This window comes from Mustela nivalis (assembly GCF_964662115.1).
Source record: "Mustela nivalis genome assembly, chromosome: 4".
Taxonomy (NCBI): Eukaryota; Metazoa; Chordata; class Mammalia; order Carnivora; family Mustelidae; genus Mustela; species Mustela nivalis.
In genome coordinates, this window is record NC_139023.1 from 365,090 (window position 1) to 382,875 (window position 17,786).

General features: G+C 46.9%; 1 protein-coding gene and 1 long non-coding RNA gene across 6 annotated transcripts in view; one reads left to right on the forward strand and one right to left on the reverse strand.

The window, feature by feature from the left end:
• Positions 1-17,786, forward strand: part of LOC309862537 (placenta-specific gene 8 protein-like) — a 21,059-nt gene continuing 3,273 nt past the window's right edge. The window contains exons 1-3 of one of the 5 annotated variants that reach the window (XM_082726532.1): positions 1-177; positions 13,367-13,494; positions 14,993-15,117. In XM_082726532.1, the coding sequence (XP_082582658.1) occupies positions 13,395-13,494; positions 14,993-15,117 (225 nt within the window). In that variant the 5' untranslated portion in view covers positions 1-177; positions 13,367-13,394. The other 4 variants (XM_082726533.1, XM_082726531.1, XM_082726530.1 and 1 more) reach the window with 4 other exon arrangements.
• LOC309862541 overlaps positions 16,592-17,786 on the reverse strand; it is a 20,094-nt gene continuing 18,899 nt past the window's right edge. The window contains exon 6 of the long non-coding RNA XR_014310566.1: positions 16,592-17,733. This is a non-coding gene — a long non-coding RNA (uncharacterized lncRNA). The remainder of the gene's footprint in view (positions 17,734-17,786) is intronic.

The window sequence follows — 17,786 nt, forward strand, 5'->3', positions numbered from 1 at the left end:
AAGAACACTGGCAGGAGGGACGTTTGGATCCAGCCCCACGCCCTGACTTACCCCACCCCCAACCCCACCCTGGCCGACTGGAGGACTGGAGCCCGAGGCCGCCCGCAGAGCAGGTGCCGTCCTGAGCCTTCTCCGGTCAGCCGGGCTGCCGCCTGCCTTCTCTGCAACCAGTGTGCGGTGAGTGTTCTGCGATACAAAATAACCCTTTCCGTTGTGTGACCTTTTCTCTTTCTTTCAAAAGCAAAACAAACTATTAAAGACAGAAACCATAGAACCCTGAAAACCTTACCGTGTAATTAACACAAGTCAGGGCAGAATTGAATAGTAGGTGTTCTTCATTGGTCTCCTCGAATTAAAAACTACCTATATGTCTGCAGCACGCAGTTGTCTTTTGAATTAAATTTGGCAGCAGTGATTGTAAAGAGCCTATGATTGTATCATAGACTGTTAATTTAAAATGTGCTACTGGAGATACAATTTTAAGAGGAAAAAAATGTTCTTAATCATTACAGAAGAAATCATTGTATTACCATTAAGACTGGTGTGTTTAAACAATATTTTAAATTGCTTCTAGAAAGTTTCTTATCTTTTAATTGGTTTTGGGAATTGCTATTGGAATCCGTTTTAATAGTAAGGAGGCGCAATTTCTGCTTTCATTTTGAGGTTTATTATTATTGTCAGAATTAAGTCTAATTGCCTCTGTTTTCATATAACAAAAACAAATTATTTGAAATCGTGATGCTCCGGCCACTTGTTACCTTTCCCGATGTGTAACATTGTTATCATCAGCAATAATTAAACTCTTTCTTAGGGGCACCTGGGTAGCTCAGTGGGTTAAAGCCTCTGCCTGGGGCTCAGGTCATGATCTCAGGGTCCTGGGATCGAGCCCCGCGTTGGGCTCTCTGCTCAGCGGGGAGCCTGCTTCCCCCTCTGTCTCAGCCTTCCTCTCTGCCTACTTGTGATCTCTGTCCATCAAATAGAAAAGTTAAATCTTTAAAAAAAAAAATGAAAATGAAAATGACTCCAAATAATTCTGAACCATAAAATTAACAAAGTTTAAAAAGTATGCAAAAATAAATAGGGCATGGTGAATGGTCAGCCTTAAATAGTTCAGTAAATTGATACTAACTACAAAGTGAGTTGACAATATCCTTATAAAGCTTTATGATATATCTTTTTGACTAAGCATTTTCCATTTTAAGAATCCACCATTGGGGTGCCTGGGTGGCTCAGTGGGTTAAGCATCTGCCTTTGTCTCAGATCATTGTCCCAGGGTCCTTGGATCAAGCCCCACATCGGGCTCTCTGCTCTGCAGGAAGCCTGCTTCTCCCTCTCTCCCTGCTTGTGTTCCCTCTCTCTCTGTCTCTCTCTCTCTCTGTCAAATAAGTAAATAAAATTTCAAAAAAAAAAAAAAAAAACCAAAACCCTCCTTCTTAGAAAGAAAGACATTCTCTGCTCTTTTACACCAACTCGAACATCTTAGTAGGGGTCCTAACTAATCAGATGACAGTTCTGAGTTGGAGCCAATGACTGGCTGTCACTTCCCAGAGAGACAAATCACAAGAGCAAGGGAGCAGCCGTCTCTACCTGGTAGGGGAAATGGCTTTATTGTCATGTTTCAGAGACTCTTCACTAAAACGTGGTCCTGTGCACGAATTATTTTCTTATGGACTAAACATAAGGACATACACAACAAATTTCAATGAGGTTAACTTTGTATGGTGAATTTATGAGAGATTTTTTTCTTTTGTTATTTTGTGGCTTTTAGAGTATCTTCACTGAACATATTATTTTGGCTAAACTTTTATAACTGCACGTTTTTGCAGTAAAACTTTAAGTGTCAGGAGAAATTTGAACTGGGGGGATGTGTGTTTTATTTTTGTGTAAAAGAGTTAACTCTGCTACTTCAGTTCTCAAATCATCATTTTGGCCAGATTTTCTTTAATACAGTGATTTTTCAAGCCTCACCACACCTTGGATTCACCTGGGAAGCATTAAACATACCTGCCCCAAGGCCACTAACCAGCTCGCCCAGACCAGGGGGTCAGAATCAGAGTGGGGCAAGTGCCACATCTGCAAGGCCAACCCCTCATGCTGTCTGTCTGCAATCCCGTGTTGCATTCTTTGATGTCTATAACACTGACCAGGAAGTTCCTTACTTAAAACTGGACTCCCAGGGTATTTTACTGTCCTTTTTTATTGTCGCAGTGGGTGGGTTTTGCTGATACCCACTGCAGATATAAGCATTTTCCAGGTTCTATGGTGCACGTCTTTGGGACTTTGATCATTCCAATGGTCACATGCAACTCATTAGTACATGCAGAAGGCGTACCTCTTAACAAAACACTATCTGCATCTTTTGAATCATCACTGAAATGTCAGGTGTACCCTGTACTGGCCATTTTCCTTTCTCGGTTTCCCTTCTAGTCACTTGCTAAAGCAGGGCCAGAACTGGTTTCTGGGGAAAACAGAGGTTTTCTCACAAATATGTGTTTAGCTTCTCTCCGTGTTGAGTTAGACTGGCCATTAGCTCACCCCCATGCTGCGCTAAGGTGCCTTCCATTCAGGTGGGTGGCCTGACGGCATCATTTGATTTTTATAACCATACATTTGGCTTATATGCCTTTCCTTCTACATACCTGTTCCTACACGTAATAAGCAGCCATCGTGGGATTCTGACCTTGGGTTCTCACCAAAGACTTCTAATTCAGCCCATTGCTACCCATTTTTTATTATGCCCTGGCTAGTGGAAATACTACTCATGGAGGGTTGTCCAAGAATATATACCCATGTGTCTCTCTGAACAATCTACATTTTATTTTATTTTATTTTATTTTATTTTATTTTATTAAAAAGATTTTATTTACTTATTTGACAGAGAAAGAGAGATAGCAAGTAGGTGAAGAGGCAGGTGGGGGGTGGGAAGCAGGCTCCCCACGGAGCAGAGAGCCCGATGTGGGGCTCGATCCCAGGACCCTGGGACCATGACCTGAGCCGAAGGCAGAGGCTTTAACCCAGCGAGCCACCAGGCACCCCAACAATCTACATTTTAAATCTGAATTTTAATCTTGAATCATCCCGATGATTAGAGAGATAAGCAGTTGGCTGGGATCATTTTAGCTGTTCATCGATCCCTCTGAGGGATTCTACTCCCCCATTGCACTTTAACAGTATAGTAGGAAATAAATTCTTGGAAGTCACGGTTCTGTTTATTGTGGAGATAAAGGCTTTGACCATCCCATGTCATATACTATATATCATCTCCCTTTTGAGGACTTTGATGAGAAATTTCTCTAGGTCTCAATCTGTTTTTATTTTATACACTTGGTCAGTTTCCCAAATGTTTGTGTTCCCTCTTTGCTTTGCCTGGCAGGAAGCCCAAAACCTCATAGACAGCCCATGTCCAGCACCGTAGAGGAAGCCTAAAGCTTGTACTACTTTTGCCCCAGACTTTACTTTCCCTGTGACCAATTTCTTCATTTTTCATTTTGTATCTTGTTTTATATGGAGGTTTGTAAGCTGCTCAAATCTTAACAATAAGATGAAAGTATGAATCAGAGTTTCTCAGCATTGACACTGTTGGGGCAAATAATTTATTATTGGCAGGAATAGGGGATTAAACGGAGGATTCAGCTTAATAATATTCAATGTGCCAAGTCTCCGTAGTTTAGGGTAGTTTATCCTAAACCCCAATAATTAGCATTTTCTAGGCTATGTGCAAGTCACGGTTTTAGGGGGACCCAGACAACTAAACCCACTTTTACCCTCAGAAAAACCTGCAAAAAGAAAACAAAATAGAAATCTAAGGGCTCAGTTTGCACATCTCTGAAATTAGTGTAGCAAGGGCTTTCCTGATGACCTTGGGAAAAGGAAGTGGAGATACTGTTATTGGCATTTAGAGAAAAGGGGCACAAAGATAGCCAAGTACCTAGTGTAGTTAGTGTCCAGTGTGCTGACCCCCACATCCAGGAGGCTCTCCACCACATCATGAGAGTGTTGAAGAAGTTGAGCAAGAAGACAAGCAAATCCAACATGGCTTCACAGAGGAGGTGGCATTTGAGATGAGATGTTAACAGGTAAGCAGGAAAACAAGGGGCAGGAGCTCCGGGCAGGAACAGGATGGAGGGAATTCCTGCAGACTGGTGAGCACTGCGGCCTGACTTGATACGGGATGGAAAAGGTGATCAAAGGACTGAAAAAAATAAGGTGGGTCCTCTTCTGAGGACATCCTGAGATGATTCAGAAGTGAACAGGCGTTCTTCCCCGAGAGCCGTGTATGCCGGGCAGCAGATTAACAAATTTTAAGGCAGAAGTGGAGCAGAAGCTGAATTCATTATATCACCCGAGAGACGAGTGAGGAGAGGGGACGACGGACCTGCGAGGATCCGATGTGTCCTGTGTTCCCGACCCTCGCCCCGTTAAATGTTTCCGTGAGCAAAACCTTTACTTCTTTGATGAAAGTAGGATAAAGGACTCTCTGGTGTCTGCAAAATTCCCGGTTGAGAACATCAAATACGCAAATACTCCGGAGAGAGCTCTGATTTAGGGGTGACCAAGCACGAGCATCATTTTTAACAAAAGGGGAAATGTTTTGGGGCGGCTTTTTGGTTATAGAAATTATTTAGCCTCAATTAGGAAATGCCATAACTTCAGTTACACACAATTGATTTTAAATTTACGTATAACACAGTTTTCATTGTTTTGCTAAAATTTCACAAAATGATGTGATCGGTGGCACATTCGTCAGGAACCTATTGGGATACGGGCAAGCAGGGCTCTGTAGGTGACCCGGAAAACTGGCTCCGAAGCAGATCAGAGCCGGGACCAGCAGCAGGCGCGCTGTGGCGCTTCCGGGTGCTGGAGAAGCTCAAAGAGGGAGCTTTGGGGGGGAAGAGCAGGATCCGAGTGTGTCTGGGGAGGAAGGGAAGCTTAGAAGCCGGATACCGGTGAGTGAGGAACCTCCTTTCCAATCTGAGTCTGTAAAGATTTTCTATAAAGACTTTTCTGTGGAGAAAAGGGATGCGTGCTCAGCTCAGCCCCACATGAGGGCGTCACTAAGTTGGGCAGAACGCCCCCCTCCTACTACTGCATCGCCCTGGACAGTGACCAGAGGCTTTTTGTTTTCAGGTATTATTTAGTTTAAATGAAGAAATGTCATGCTTTCAACTATGCATAATCATTTTTAAATTTCCTTATAACTGAGAATTTTCATGGTTGGGCTAAATTTTCAGAAATGACTTGGAGGAGAGAAAAAAATAATAATTCACCCTCTACACTTTCAAGTTCTCACCTAGGGCCCCTGAGAGAAAAGACAGATTAAGAAGAGAAAAACAGAAGCTGATTACACATGTATCTCATACACATGGGAGATATGCAGGAAGAAGAGAAACTTTCAAAGGTGGCTGAGAATTCAGGCTTCAACGCCAGCTTCAGCTAAAGGCACTGGAGAGAATGTGTGCTGGGAGCCATGACTGTGGAGGAGAGCAGGGAATAAGGTTGCGATCTGCAGGTTTAAGTCCGTGAGTTTTACACTGATTAGCGTCTCTCGTGGTATAGAGTCCTTCCTGTCTTCCTGATAGGAGAATGGAACACTTATAAATGGAAATTTTCCATTAAAGGGTAACTTTGACTCTGTTTTCAGAGCTTCTCCTGTGTGTGCTGCTTCTCAAAATAATGGACTCAAAAATAACTCTTATGCCAAAGAAGCGTATCTTGGAACGGAGCTTTCTGGTCTGTACACAACAGGTACACCGAGAGCGTCCCTATGTGATGCAGAGAACGCAGAATTCAGCTTGAGAGGCAGGGCAGTGGGACAAATAGCCCCAGAAGCAGACGCAGACCCAGCACTGAAACATGGGCTGGGGGACGTTTGGGTGATGGAGAAGCTCCAAGTGACTCGAAGCAAGGTCTGCCAGTTGGCTTTATTCTCTCTACTTTTCCAGAAATGGGTGGCATATAGCCTGTGGGGTGCTCTGGTGGAAAACTGAAAGCCGGAAGGAGGTGGGCCGAGGACAAAGGAGGGAAGGAAGTAGGGGAATGAGGAGTCTGGGAAGGCCCAAGGGCTTGGTAGATTGGTTGGCACAGCTGAGCCTGGTCGAGAGAATGGAGCCCATGCAGGCCCCAGGCCCATCAGTGGGACTCCTCCAAGGATAGGACTTGGCAGGTAGGACTTGGTAGAATGGAAGAATATGGACTTTGGCTTCAGCTCACCTGCCTGGGAACCTGGCTACACTGCTCTAGCTATTTGATTTCAAATTAGGAGAAAAGGTTGTTATGAGGCTAGAATCCCACCACATGCCCGAGATTGCTTCACGTGGAAACTGGCAGTGGAAACTGTTCGAGAAATTTGAGTTTCCTTCCTTGATCCACGAATACACAACTGCGTTCCCAGAGGAAATGCTCTTCTAAGAATTTACACAGAATCCTGAATCGCGGCCTCCATCAGAGTCCCTGAGGGGTGGGAGACAGCTTCCTGCGCGGCCTAGAGAGCTCCATAGTTTTGGCCTCCCCCACACCGGTCCCATTCCTGTAAGCTGGGAGGCAGAAAGTGCTCCACCCAACATGATACTCTCTGATTCCAAAGCTATTTCTAGAACCTTCCAGGTAAATAGAGAATGCCCAGTTAAATTTGAATTACAACTAAAGAATGGAAAGTGTTTTAATATAAGTATGTCTCAAATATTACTTGGGACTTACTTATCCAAATTTAAATCTCCTTTATTTTTTTACCCTCAATTCTATTGAATCATTTAACCATAATTTCTGTTTTTCTCAGTCTTAAGCATAGGCTTCCATTTCCCAGATTCTTGTAGCACCCTCTGGGTCAAAAGAAAAATGGTGGCATCACCAGGTATTGACAAGGACGTGGGGCAAGGACATGGGGCAAATGGAACTCTCATCCACTACTGATGGGAGTGTACATTGGCACCACCACTAGACAATAATGTCTGGCACAATCTGCCAACCCTAGGACCCAGCAGGTCTACTCCTGGCAGACACAGCAGGAACACGTGCCTCGTCCACCTAAAGATACGTGCAAGAATGTCCATAGCATGAGGTGACCATTCCTAATGGTCCAGACTGGAAACCGTACAATGGCAGCATGGGTAAATAAGTTGTACTTCATCTGTGTGATGATTTATTATATGTTAATGAGAATAAATAAAGTATTGCTGTGTGCTCCATGGTTGCATCTCACAGTCCTAACTTTGGACAAAAGAAACCAGACACAGAAGAACACAGAGTGCGCATAATTGAACAGACGTAAGGCTCAAACACAGCAGAGGCAGAGGGACTTCCTAAGAGAGTGAGGAGAGCTTCTGTGGTGCTGCTCATGTCCTTCTTGAGTCAGGCTGTGGTCACAAGGACAGAACAGTTCACGTTAAATTCACCGATCATGCTGATGAGTTCTGCACTTCACTAAATGTTTACTGGACTTCGGTGGGAGGTGTGCCAAAAGAGTGGAGGTCTATCCCGATGGTGCTCCTTCTGTAGACCCGTATGATTGGAAACACCTTCTGGAGTATATGCGTCGTTTCTTTTATTCACAGAACTTTGTGTTAAATCTGTGGGAAGGACCTGCTAAAACCATGTGAAGGACCTCATAGTCACATTTTTTAATATTGGGGTATCCCAACAATCTGTACAAGTCTAGGATGTGATAGTTTAGGGGTAAGCAGGATTTGAATGCATTCGTGTTTAGAGGGTGTCTGAGAACCAGGCAGATCCCCCTACTCTGACCCTAAACATTGCCCTAAAGTAAAGAAGTTGGATCCCAAAGATTGCAGGTAGGGAATTTTTGAACTATGTCCATATTCATCCCACTGAAGGAAAGAATTCTACCATATTGAACAAAAGTTCTTTTTAAAAGGGCTATTTTGAAGATTATGATTCTGATTTTGGAGGAACTACAGTGATTGGCATGGAAGGAATCACGTGTAAAATTTCTTAAATAAATATTTATTGACTTTAAATTTAAAAAAAAAGAAGTTTATTGAAAGAGGAAAAAAAAAGTAGAACTGGAGAGCTCTGCTGTCCACATAGGAACAAGAAGCAGAAGAAAAAGAGACAGGTGGGCAGGAGGGGAGAGACAAGCAGGACCTGCCACACAGGAGATGGATTTCAGAACAGGGTGTGAACAAATCCACGGGGAAACCGGGACATGCAACGATCACCGGGTTCTAGCCTTTGAAACATGTGTGACTAGGAAACAACGTGTTAGGTCCCATTCCTCACAAGGACGGCCTGTCTGACTGCTGTGGACCCCGTTTCTACATCCCTGGGAAACTGTATAGACGCCGTTAGAACCTTCCAGAAGCTCAGGCTTCCTGGTGCCCTTGATGTTTTAGAACCACGGTTTCTCATCGCAGCACTGTTGTTGACATTTGGAGACAGAACGTTAGTTGTTGTGAGGGCTGTCCTGTGCTTTGCACAGTGTCTAGCAGCATCTCTGGCCTCCACCCACGAGGATGACCATGGCACCTCACCCCCAGTGGGGACAACCAAAAATAGCTCAAAGCATTGCCAAATGTCCCCTGGGGGCGGGGTGCAAAGCAATCCTGGTTGTGAACCAGTTACCTGAACACACATGGTGGAACTCTAGAGGAAGTTTCTGAGCGTCTGGGTTCAAGACACTAAAAATACTTACCTAGATAAACACACACAAGCACATACATGCCGACTGACAGGCAGACTTAAGAAAGCGAAGTCAGTCTCAAACTGTCAACCTCTGGCACAGCCTACGAAGTGCTCACTTTCCTTCCCGAGCGGGTCTGCTCACTCTAGCTGGCCGAGATTCATAATCCAGGTGGACAGACTCTGTGGAAACAAGCTTAAGAGCCTTGGAGTCCCCAAAACTGAATTCAAATCCCAGCCCTGCCACTCTGTCTCCCTGGACATGTGACTTACTTTCTGTTTCTCTCCCCTTCCTCTGCGGCCTTGTGGAAGACGTGCCCGTGCTCCACAGTGTATGGAGCGTGTGAGGGAAGGCCGCGGATTTTACCAGTTTCCCTCAAGGGCCAAGTACTGTCCTTTTTGTAACTGCTGCTCATGGAGAATTTACCCCATGCCAGACATCCCTCTAATCACTCAAATCACTCAAACATTGTTCAGTGACCCTGACGGCTTCATAAGCTACCATTGCGCACATCCCCACTTCACAGGTGAGGACAGAGTCACAGGGTGGTTCATTAGCTAGTGACTGGAAAGCTGGAGTCTGTGGCCAGTGTCCATAATGGAAACCACTGGATCATGCCGCCTGGTCCACTTTTTTATCTTCGGGTTTTATAATGTGATATATATATATATATAATTTCCCCCCCGACGAGACCGGGAAGAGGGTGCCGGCCAACACTCAGTCTTCGTGCTCATGCCCTTATTATAAATTAAGGTGTTGGACTGGCGACCGTGACTTTCCCTTGGCCCTGGCGTATCACTCTTTGCCTCAGTTTCCATGTGTGCGATAGGAAGCATCTTATCAGCCCCTTTCCCCGCATGCTGCAGTCTGCTGGGAGGACGAACGGGATGGACATTAACCAGAGTGCAGACGGGAGCACGTTTAGAAAGTAGAGCGCTCCCGGCCACTGTCACGTCGGCAACAGATCACACTCAGGCTTTCCCCCCGCTGACCTGGCACTTAGACACTCTGTAGACTCTCTCTTCCACATATATGGTGATTGGCAGTTTTCTTTTTTCTTTTAAATATTTTATTTATTTATTTGACAGAAAGAGACACAGCAAGGGAGGGAACACAAGCAGGGGGAGTGGGAGAGCGAGAAGCAGCCTTCCCGCGGAGCAGGGGCCGGATGCAGGGCTCGATCCCAGGACCCTGAGGTCATGACCCGAACTGAAGGCAGGTGCTTCATGACTGAGCTCCAGACTGACAGTTTTCAAACTGTCTTCACGTAATGGGATCTTCCTGGGTCTTGCCAGATAAAAGCAATGGCGTCAGTCCAAGGTTTCAGATCCACACCCATTGCACACCGCAGCCCCGCTATGTTAGCTTTCGGGAGCTGTGATTCCAGGCATGGCCCCGCACTATGAAACAGTCACAGGACCCGCTACTTAACGACATTTAGTCTCAAATAGATACGGGGTGCCTATGTCAGCTCACGGACATACAAGAAACAGTGTTGAGCAGACGTGGTCTGCCGACCTACTCTCATCACAGTAACACAACAAACCATGAGAAGAATGCTACTGCACTCATTTTAAAGTTGTCAAAACTGAGGCACAGAGAAGTTAGGTTATTTGTCCAAGAACACAGAGGGTGGAAAATAGATTGGAACCCAGTTTCTAATCACAGTCTAGACCCTGAGGAGTCAAAGTGTGGGCCAGATACCAGCAGAACTGGCACACCCCCAGAGTTTGTTAAAAAGCAAGGCTCAGGGGGCACCTAGGTGGCTCAGTGGGTCAAATCCTCTGTTTTCGGCCCAGGTCATGTTCTCAAGGTCCTGGGATCAAGCCCCACATCGGGCTCTCTGCTCAGCGGGGAGCCTGCTTGCCCCTCTCTCTCTGCCTGCCTCTCTGCCTACTTGTGATCTCTGTCTGTCATATAAATAAATAAAATCTTTTAAAAGCAAAAACAAGCCTCAGGTCCCATTCTGGACCCACTGAATCGGGTTCCACACACTAAAGGACCCTAAGTGAGTCCTGTGCATGGTGTAACGTAAGAACCACCGCTGCTTAGTGTACACCCAGCCACATAGAGAAGCACAAAATGTACAAATAGCTCTACAACACGTGCATACAGTACAGAGTGTTTTCAAAATGTGCTTCTTTTTTTTTAAGGTTTTATTTATTTGACAGATAGCAATCACAAGCAGGCAGAGAGGCAGGCAGAGAGAGAGGAGGAAGCAGGCTCCCCGCTGAGCAGAGAGCCCAGTGTCGGGCTTGATCCCAGGACCTGAGGCCATGACCCAAGCTGAAGGCAGAAGCCCAAACCACTGCACCACCCAGGCGCCCCTTAAAATGTACTTCTAAACACCTTACTTCAAGGAAGGGAATTCAGAGTTTGCAGAACAAGCGGCAGGAGTCCCTGCGTTAGATTAGGAATTTAGTTAATCGAATTAACACACACAGTACAATCTAGGGTAGATGTGATTTGCAGATGGGACAATCACAACAGATGCCTGTTTTAGGATCCCTATCAGAACTGATTTTCCAGCCGGTTTTTCTGTTTTTGTTTTTTAAGATTTTATTTATTTATTTGACAGACAGAGATCCCAAGTAGGCAGAGAGGCAGGCAGAGAGAGAGGAGGAAGCAGGCTCCCCGCTGAGCAGAGAGCCTGATGCAAGGCTCGATCCCAGGACCCCGGGATCATGACCTGAGCTGAAGGCAGAGGCCCAACCTACTGAGCCACCCAGTGAGGCCCTGCTCCCTGGCATTTTGTTTTTACACCAAACACAGCCAACTGTAAACCACTGACCACAGCAAGTAGACGTTCTCAGGCTGCACAAAGGGCAAGGAAGCGCTGGAAGAATCGTTGAGATCAAGTCTCTGCCCGGGAACAGTTGTTAGGATTGGGTCTTGAACTTGCACATAGTTTTCCATTTCGATACGTTGGCTAGACTGATTGGTTCAGTTATGTGACTCTTTTCATCCCAAGCATTGATTCTTGCAAGAAGTAATTTTCTACTAAGAATACAGCCTTACTGGCATATTTTTTTCTTGAATGATACACCCGCAGCAGCAACAGCTATGTGTACCTTTTGTGTTATGCTTTTCCCAGTACGTATTTTGAAGGTATTGGGTCATTCATCCTTGAGGCCAAAGGTGTATCTCTAACACTCAGTGTTGAACAACATATTACCTGTGCAATTTATTCAACTTCTGTAACTATTCCGCAGATAGTAGATCGAATTCACATCATGTGCCCACTATGATTACATGAGAGTAAGAAAGCTATCGCAGTCCTCCTAAATCATCAGAGAGAAGGACCTTTGGACTCCAACGAAATGTTTACCCAGCTGTAGAGTTTCAACCGTAGTTCCTGGAGCGAGGTGACAGTAATCACAGAGCCTTCTCGGTCGGCTGGTTTTCCCTCCGTGTGGTAAAGCAGATGCTTGATGATAAATGCTAGAGGCAGCCTTCGAGGGTGGTCGGAGTGCCCTGCTCTTATTGTTCCAGAACACCTCCACCCCTTTTGTGAGGACTCATCTGGTGGGGAATCAAGTGATCACAGCCACGATCTCAGTGGAGACAAAATCCATCCGGAGAAAGAGCAGGGCAGGGGAAGAGCTAAGAAGACCAGCCGGGAAGGGCTGAGCGAGACTGAAATGACCTGTACTCAGAGTTCAGAACCGTCTGCATCACAAGAATTTTACCTCCCGAGGGTCCACCCCAGCTACTGAGTCGGAATCAAGTAACTGTGTTTTCAACCGTGCACAGTCCAGACTGAGAAGTGCTCTGGGAACACCTTTGACTGGGGCCTTCCCGGCGACAGGGAAGAGAGGGGATGGGTAATGGGGCTGGATGGCCTTGCACCTGGCTAAGGGGAGTGTGAGAGGCGAGCCAGGGTGAGGACCGCAGAGCATGGCGCAGGGTCAGATGTGAAGTAGTGAAGAAGAAAGTTTTACATGAGCCGTTGTGAGGCCAGATGCTTCCTCTCCCCTAGGAGTCCCGACTGGGTAGAGCCCAGGAGGCTTCGCTTGATCGCTGGATGAAGTCTGAGATGCATGTAGGCACCACTTTGTTCAAGGGACACTGTTTTTAGTGGTTTTGCCACTACTGGATTTTTCTGTGGAAGCTTGAAGTCCAGCCCCCGCCCCCCCCCCCCAGATTCTGGCCTGATGATTTCACAAAAAGAAGTTAATTGGTTTTGGGGGTTTTTTGACTTTTTTTTAAGTAACCAGGGACATCTGTTAAAACTCCAGCTACCAGGATACGACTAGCAATTATGCAATGAGGACTGGCGTTATCTAGAAGCATCGGTGTGACGAGAACTTTCTTGCACAAGTAAAGAACTCTGTCTCACAAGGCTCGATTGAGGGACAATTGAGGTGATGCCTGTGCAATAGCGTCGTAAAAGTTATTACAATCGCTGTTAAATAGAACACCGCATGTGCAAGAGAGACTTTGTTTAGGAAGGTTGTCTTGAAATAGAAGGAAAAAAATCATCCTGCTGATAAAAAGGATCAGAGGAAGGGGCAATAAAACCCCCAGAAAACCTGTGGAAGGAACCCCCACCCCGTGTCCCTGACATCTCTCATTACCGAGCCCAGACGATAGTCTAGAAACGTCTTGCGGAGTGAGTGGAGGGCGGCCACCGTGATCAGGAGAGGTGGTTTGAGAGGTCTGCTCAGCCGGCTTCACGACACCCTCCCAGAGCAGGGAGGTGTCTCACGCGGCGCTGGTCTGTTTTCACAGGCAGTGCCCTCCGGAACTCGCCGTAGAAATGAATCCAGTTGTTTCGCAGCCGGGATACGGCGCGGGGGCGGTGATGAACAGTGACTGGCAGACCGGCGTATTTGACTGCTGCGACGACCTGGGGATTTGTAAGTCATCACTCTCCTCCCCGGCTCCCAGAACGCAGGCTGCTGACCTGGTAAAACTTGTCTGCTTCTCCTGTCACCGAGCTCCCACTCTGTGGCCAACTCGGAGTCACAAGTTGCAAGCCCATGGGTGGGTTTAGCCACCAGATGTGTTTTGTTTGTCCTGTACACGATGAACTTGCTTCATGTGGTAATTTAAAAATACCAGGAAACACCTCAAAATCAGATTTCCCACATACAGAAAGATCTGGCTTTCCAATCTAGATTTCCAACTTCTCTCAAAAATTGGAAAATTTGGCAAGATGAGCCTTCATCACACAGGGCAGAGTTCAGCTGCTTCTTAACATGAGCCAACCCCATTAAAAGAGAGTCTCACTCTATAGTTGGCCGTATTTGCTCATGCCTGCTATTGGCTATTTTGTGGGGTTTTTCCAGTCTATTCCACTCACTTTACCTGCATGACCTTGAGTCGGTGACCCTTGTCGAGGTCCTCCGCCGTCTGCCATTTGTCAGCTCTTGGGCTCCCCGCCCTCTGGACGCGTTGCTCCGTCTTCTGCTTCCCTCTCGCTCTCTGACGAGGCTGCTCCGTGCGCTCTGGCTCTCACGGCCGACTCCTGTCACTGCCTCACTTCAGAAAGCACCACAGGCTTTTCGCTTTCCCGACTTCTACTTCTTTCCCACCACAAAGCACACTTTGGAGTGAGAAGACTTTTTCCGGAGCCATTGGGCTGCAGACGTTCTCTGTGGGGCTCCTCCTGACCTCAGGCGTGAGGAACAGCCTCCTTTTTCCGGGGGTGATGGAAGTTCCCAGATCTTTGGCCTTTTGCTTAAAAACAGTCATCAAAGAACTGCTGACTCTCTCATCGCATCTAGGGTACCGCACACCACAACTCCACCCCGGCGCTTTTCAAAATAGACTTTCACTCAAAGCATATCTGAGAACAGTTTCCTGTTTGTTGTCACTTTCTCGAGCCCTTTCTGGGCCTTGCAGGGCGTCTCTAAAGCGGAGCCGCACTCAAGTCTGTAAACGGCCGAGAGCAAAATCCCGTCCGTTCTGGGCGCGTCCGTCCTCCTAACAGTGATGGGGTCCTTTTGCCCGAACGACCTTCTAGAATCTGTTTTGGCTCATTGTCCCTAACGATTTGTTCACTCGGTGTTTTGACACTCAACACACCCCCCATGGCTTTAGAGGGCTTCTCAGACATCCTGACGCCACCGATTTCCTCCCCAGGCGGGACCCTATGTCACAGGGCAGGGCAGAAGGATCATGCGAAGGAGCTTCTGCAGGTAAATCAGACCCGGTGCCGTGACTCGCGAGTCACCCCCAGTTGCTGGACGGAGGGCCCCCGAAGCCAGGCAGAAAAAGCCAGACGACAAACGCTGCTTTCTCCAGGGCCCATTAGAGCCGTCTCTGGAGCCAGCATCTTTCGGAAAAACGTGATTTCGTTGCCAGCGAGACGACTCTCACTAACTGCTCTTTGTGGCTTCCCCTTGCACGCAGGCCTCTGCGGCACTTTCTGCCCCCTGTGCCTCTCGTGTCAGATCGCCTCCGACATGGACGAGTGCTGCCTGTGCGGGGCCAGCGTGGCTATGAGGACCTTGTACAGGACGCGCTACGGCATCCCGGTGAGTCCCCGTGCCCCGCTGCACGAGCCACACCCGAGGGCTCCCTGCGGGCGGACCGCAGCCGCGACTGCCCTCCTCGCCTCCTGGGCTTGACCCTAATCTTCGCTCCACTCCCATCCTAAATTTTTTAAATGATGGACAGGGACCGCGCCGCTGTTCATACCAGGGAACATGTTTGTAATAAAATCTTGCGTTCCCGTAGATGCGTCCCTGAGACGGTGGCCGCAGGTGAGGGACGGAGAGCTCTCACCCTCTCCCCTTTTCTCCGTCAGACCCAGGACCCCGCAGATCTGTAGGCTGGATGACGGTGTGTTAGGAAGCCGGGGGAAAACGCACCTGCGGTAGATCCCTCGCAAGCCAGCACGTCTGTCTCATAAGCCAGTGCTCACTCCTTCAACGGAGATGTGCCCTGTGCATGGAACGCGCCCGGTCCTTTCCCGATGCTGGAGGCACCTCAGTGCATGTGGCTTACATCCTGTTTCTTTTTATTTTTTCAGACCTCTATTTTAACATAGTTTCAAACTTGAAGAGAAGCCACAGAAATCATAAATGGGAAAAAAAGGAGAAACGATACTAGGGCTTCCTGAGTACCCCCACCCCCACGCCCCGAATCCTGAAACCCTGCCTCTTCCTTTCATTTCCTCGCCTCCACCTATTTGTCTAGTCTCTGTTCGGGAACATCGATACGGAACGACAGACTTGACGTCCTATAGCATCTCTATGGCACCACGCATTTCTTAGTGACAAGGCTCTTCATTTCTGTAACCATAATGCAATGATCGAAATCAGGAATTTAACACGGATACGGTACTATTCGCTAATTTGTGGGTCTTATTTAAACTTTACCAATTAACCCAACAACATTCTGTGGATGAGAAGAAAACCTATCCGAAACCACAAGTTCTGCTCGATTGTCGTTCCTCTTTAGTCTACTACAATAGGGAATAGTTTCTCAGTCTTTCCTTGCCTTTACCCCAAGTGTAGACCATTTATTTTGTAGACTGTCCCTCAATTTGGTGTGTCAAATATGTCCTCGTGGATATATTTAGGGTTTACGCTTTGACAGAACCTCCACAGAACTGATGTAATAGTCACTGTGCTTCCTATCAAGATGCACACGCCATCACTGTATCCCATTACGGTTGTTTCCTTTGATTACTGAGTTAAGGGAGTGTCGCTGTAAGGTTCTCCACCTTCTGGTGAAGTTCTCCACCAAAGGTTGCCATTTTCCCCTTCGTAATGAGTAAGGACCTGGTAGAGAGACGTGAACACCCTGTTCCTCATAGTCCTTCAGTCACTGGGACTAATGTCCACTGAAGCTTCTCGCCTGAATCAATGATTACTATGATGGCTGTCCACGGCAGAGCTCGTGCTCTACTGGGAGAAGATTGCTACACTGTGGCTCAGTAAAAACCTTATAGGATGCTAATAAGTGGCACAGAAAAAAAATAAAACAAAGAAGAGGAATAAAGAATGTTGAAGCATTCTAATTCTATTTTATTTTTTTCAGCATTACAAAATTTATTTTTATCCAAGCAAGGTTTATCCCAGGAATGCAAAGACGGCTTAGTATCAGAATACTGTCGTTACAGATTCAAAAAGAAAAACCATCATCATCATTTCAGCTGATGCAGGAAAAACAGTCAACAAAATTCAATGTCCATCCACATTTTTAGAAAGGGAGTTCCAGTGTTAAATAGGGCAATGAGGGAAGGCTTTCTTACAAACGTGAAAGGATGAGGAAGAAGTTACCCATCGGGGAAAGAGCTGGGCAGGAAACAGAGTATCGCCCAAGGCTTTAAAGTAGAGTTTATCTGGAAAGTTCCAGAAACTGGAAAGGGCCAGAGAGGCTGGAATCGAATGAGTGAGAGGGTTGGGGCAGGATGTCACAGAAAAAGATGACATTAGAGCAAGATTTAGAAACTCTAGGGCCTTGAGAACCATTGTAAGAACCTCAGCTTTACTCCGAGTGAGCAGGGAAGTCCCTGCTAACGGTTTAAACAAACGGGTGATACGACGGATTCTGTTCCTAGAAATGTAGCCTCTGCCCCACTCACTGATCCCACTGGACTGGGAGCAAGTTGCTCGTCTCCCTAAGCCTCAACCCCCTCATTGATAAAATGGTCACACCGATCCTCCCCTTTAATGGGGTAGCAAGAGTCATGGGAGATAATGTACGGAAAGGGCTTAAACAGGACCTGGCAAGTAATACGTGCTCAGTAAACAACTACTTCTCTTTTTGTTCTTTTCTCTGAGAATTGCTCAGCTATTTCTCAGGGCAGAGGTGTGTGCAGGGCCCTGGCCTCATTTCTCCTGCGTGCTCGCTCAGGTCCCTGACGTCGCAGCACTCGAGGCTGCCCTCATTCATGCTAACCCTAACGTAGCCCAACACACATGGGCTCTTAACTCCGTGCCTGGACGGGGACTTCCTGAATCGTGTGCGAGGTGTCACGCATGTGCACTTCCGTACGTGATGTGATGGTAACGTTCTCAACGCAGCCCAAGACCCCGACACGGTATGTAGGAAGGGGTCCTTAGCTGGATCCTGGAGATGAGGCTTTGGGAACAGCTCGGCATGTTCTCTGATAAATCACATGGTGGCACCAGTTTTCTCATCTGTCATAAGGAAGTTGTGCAAGGTGATTTCTAGGTCTAGGATTCTAGCTATA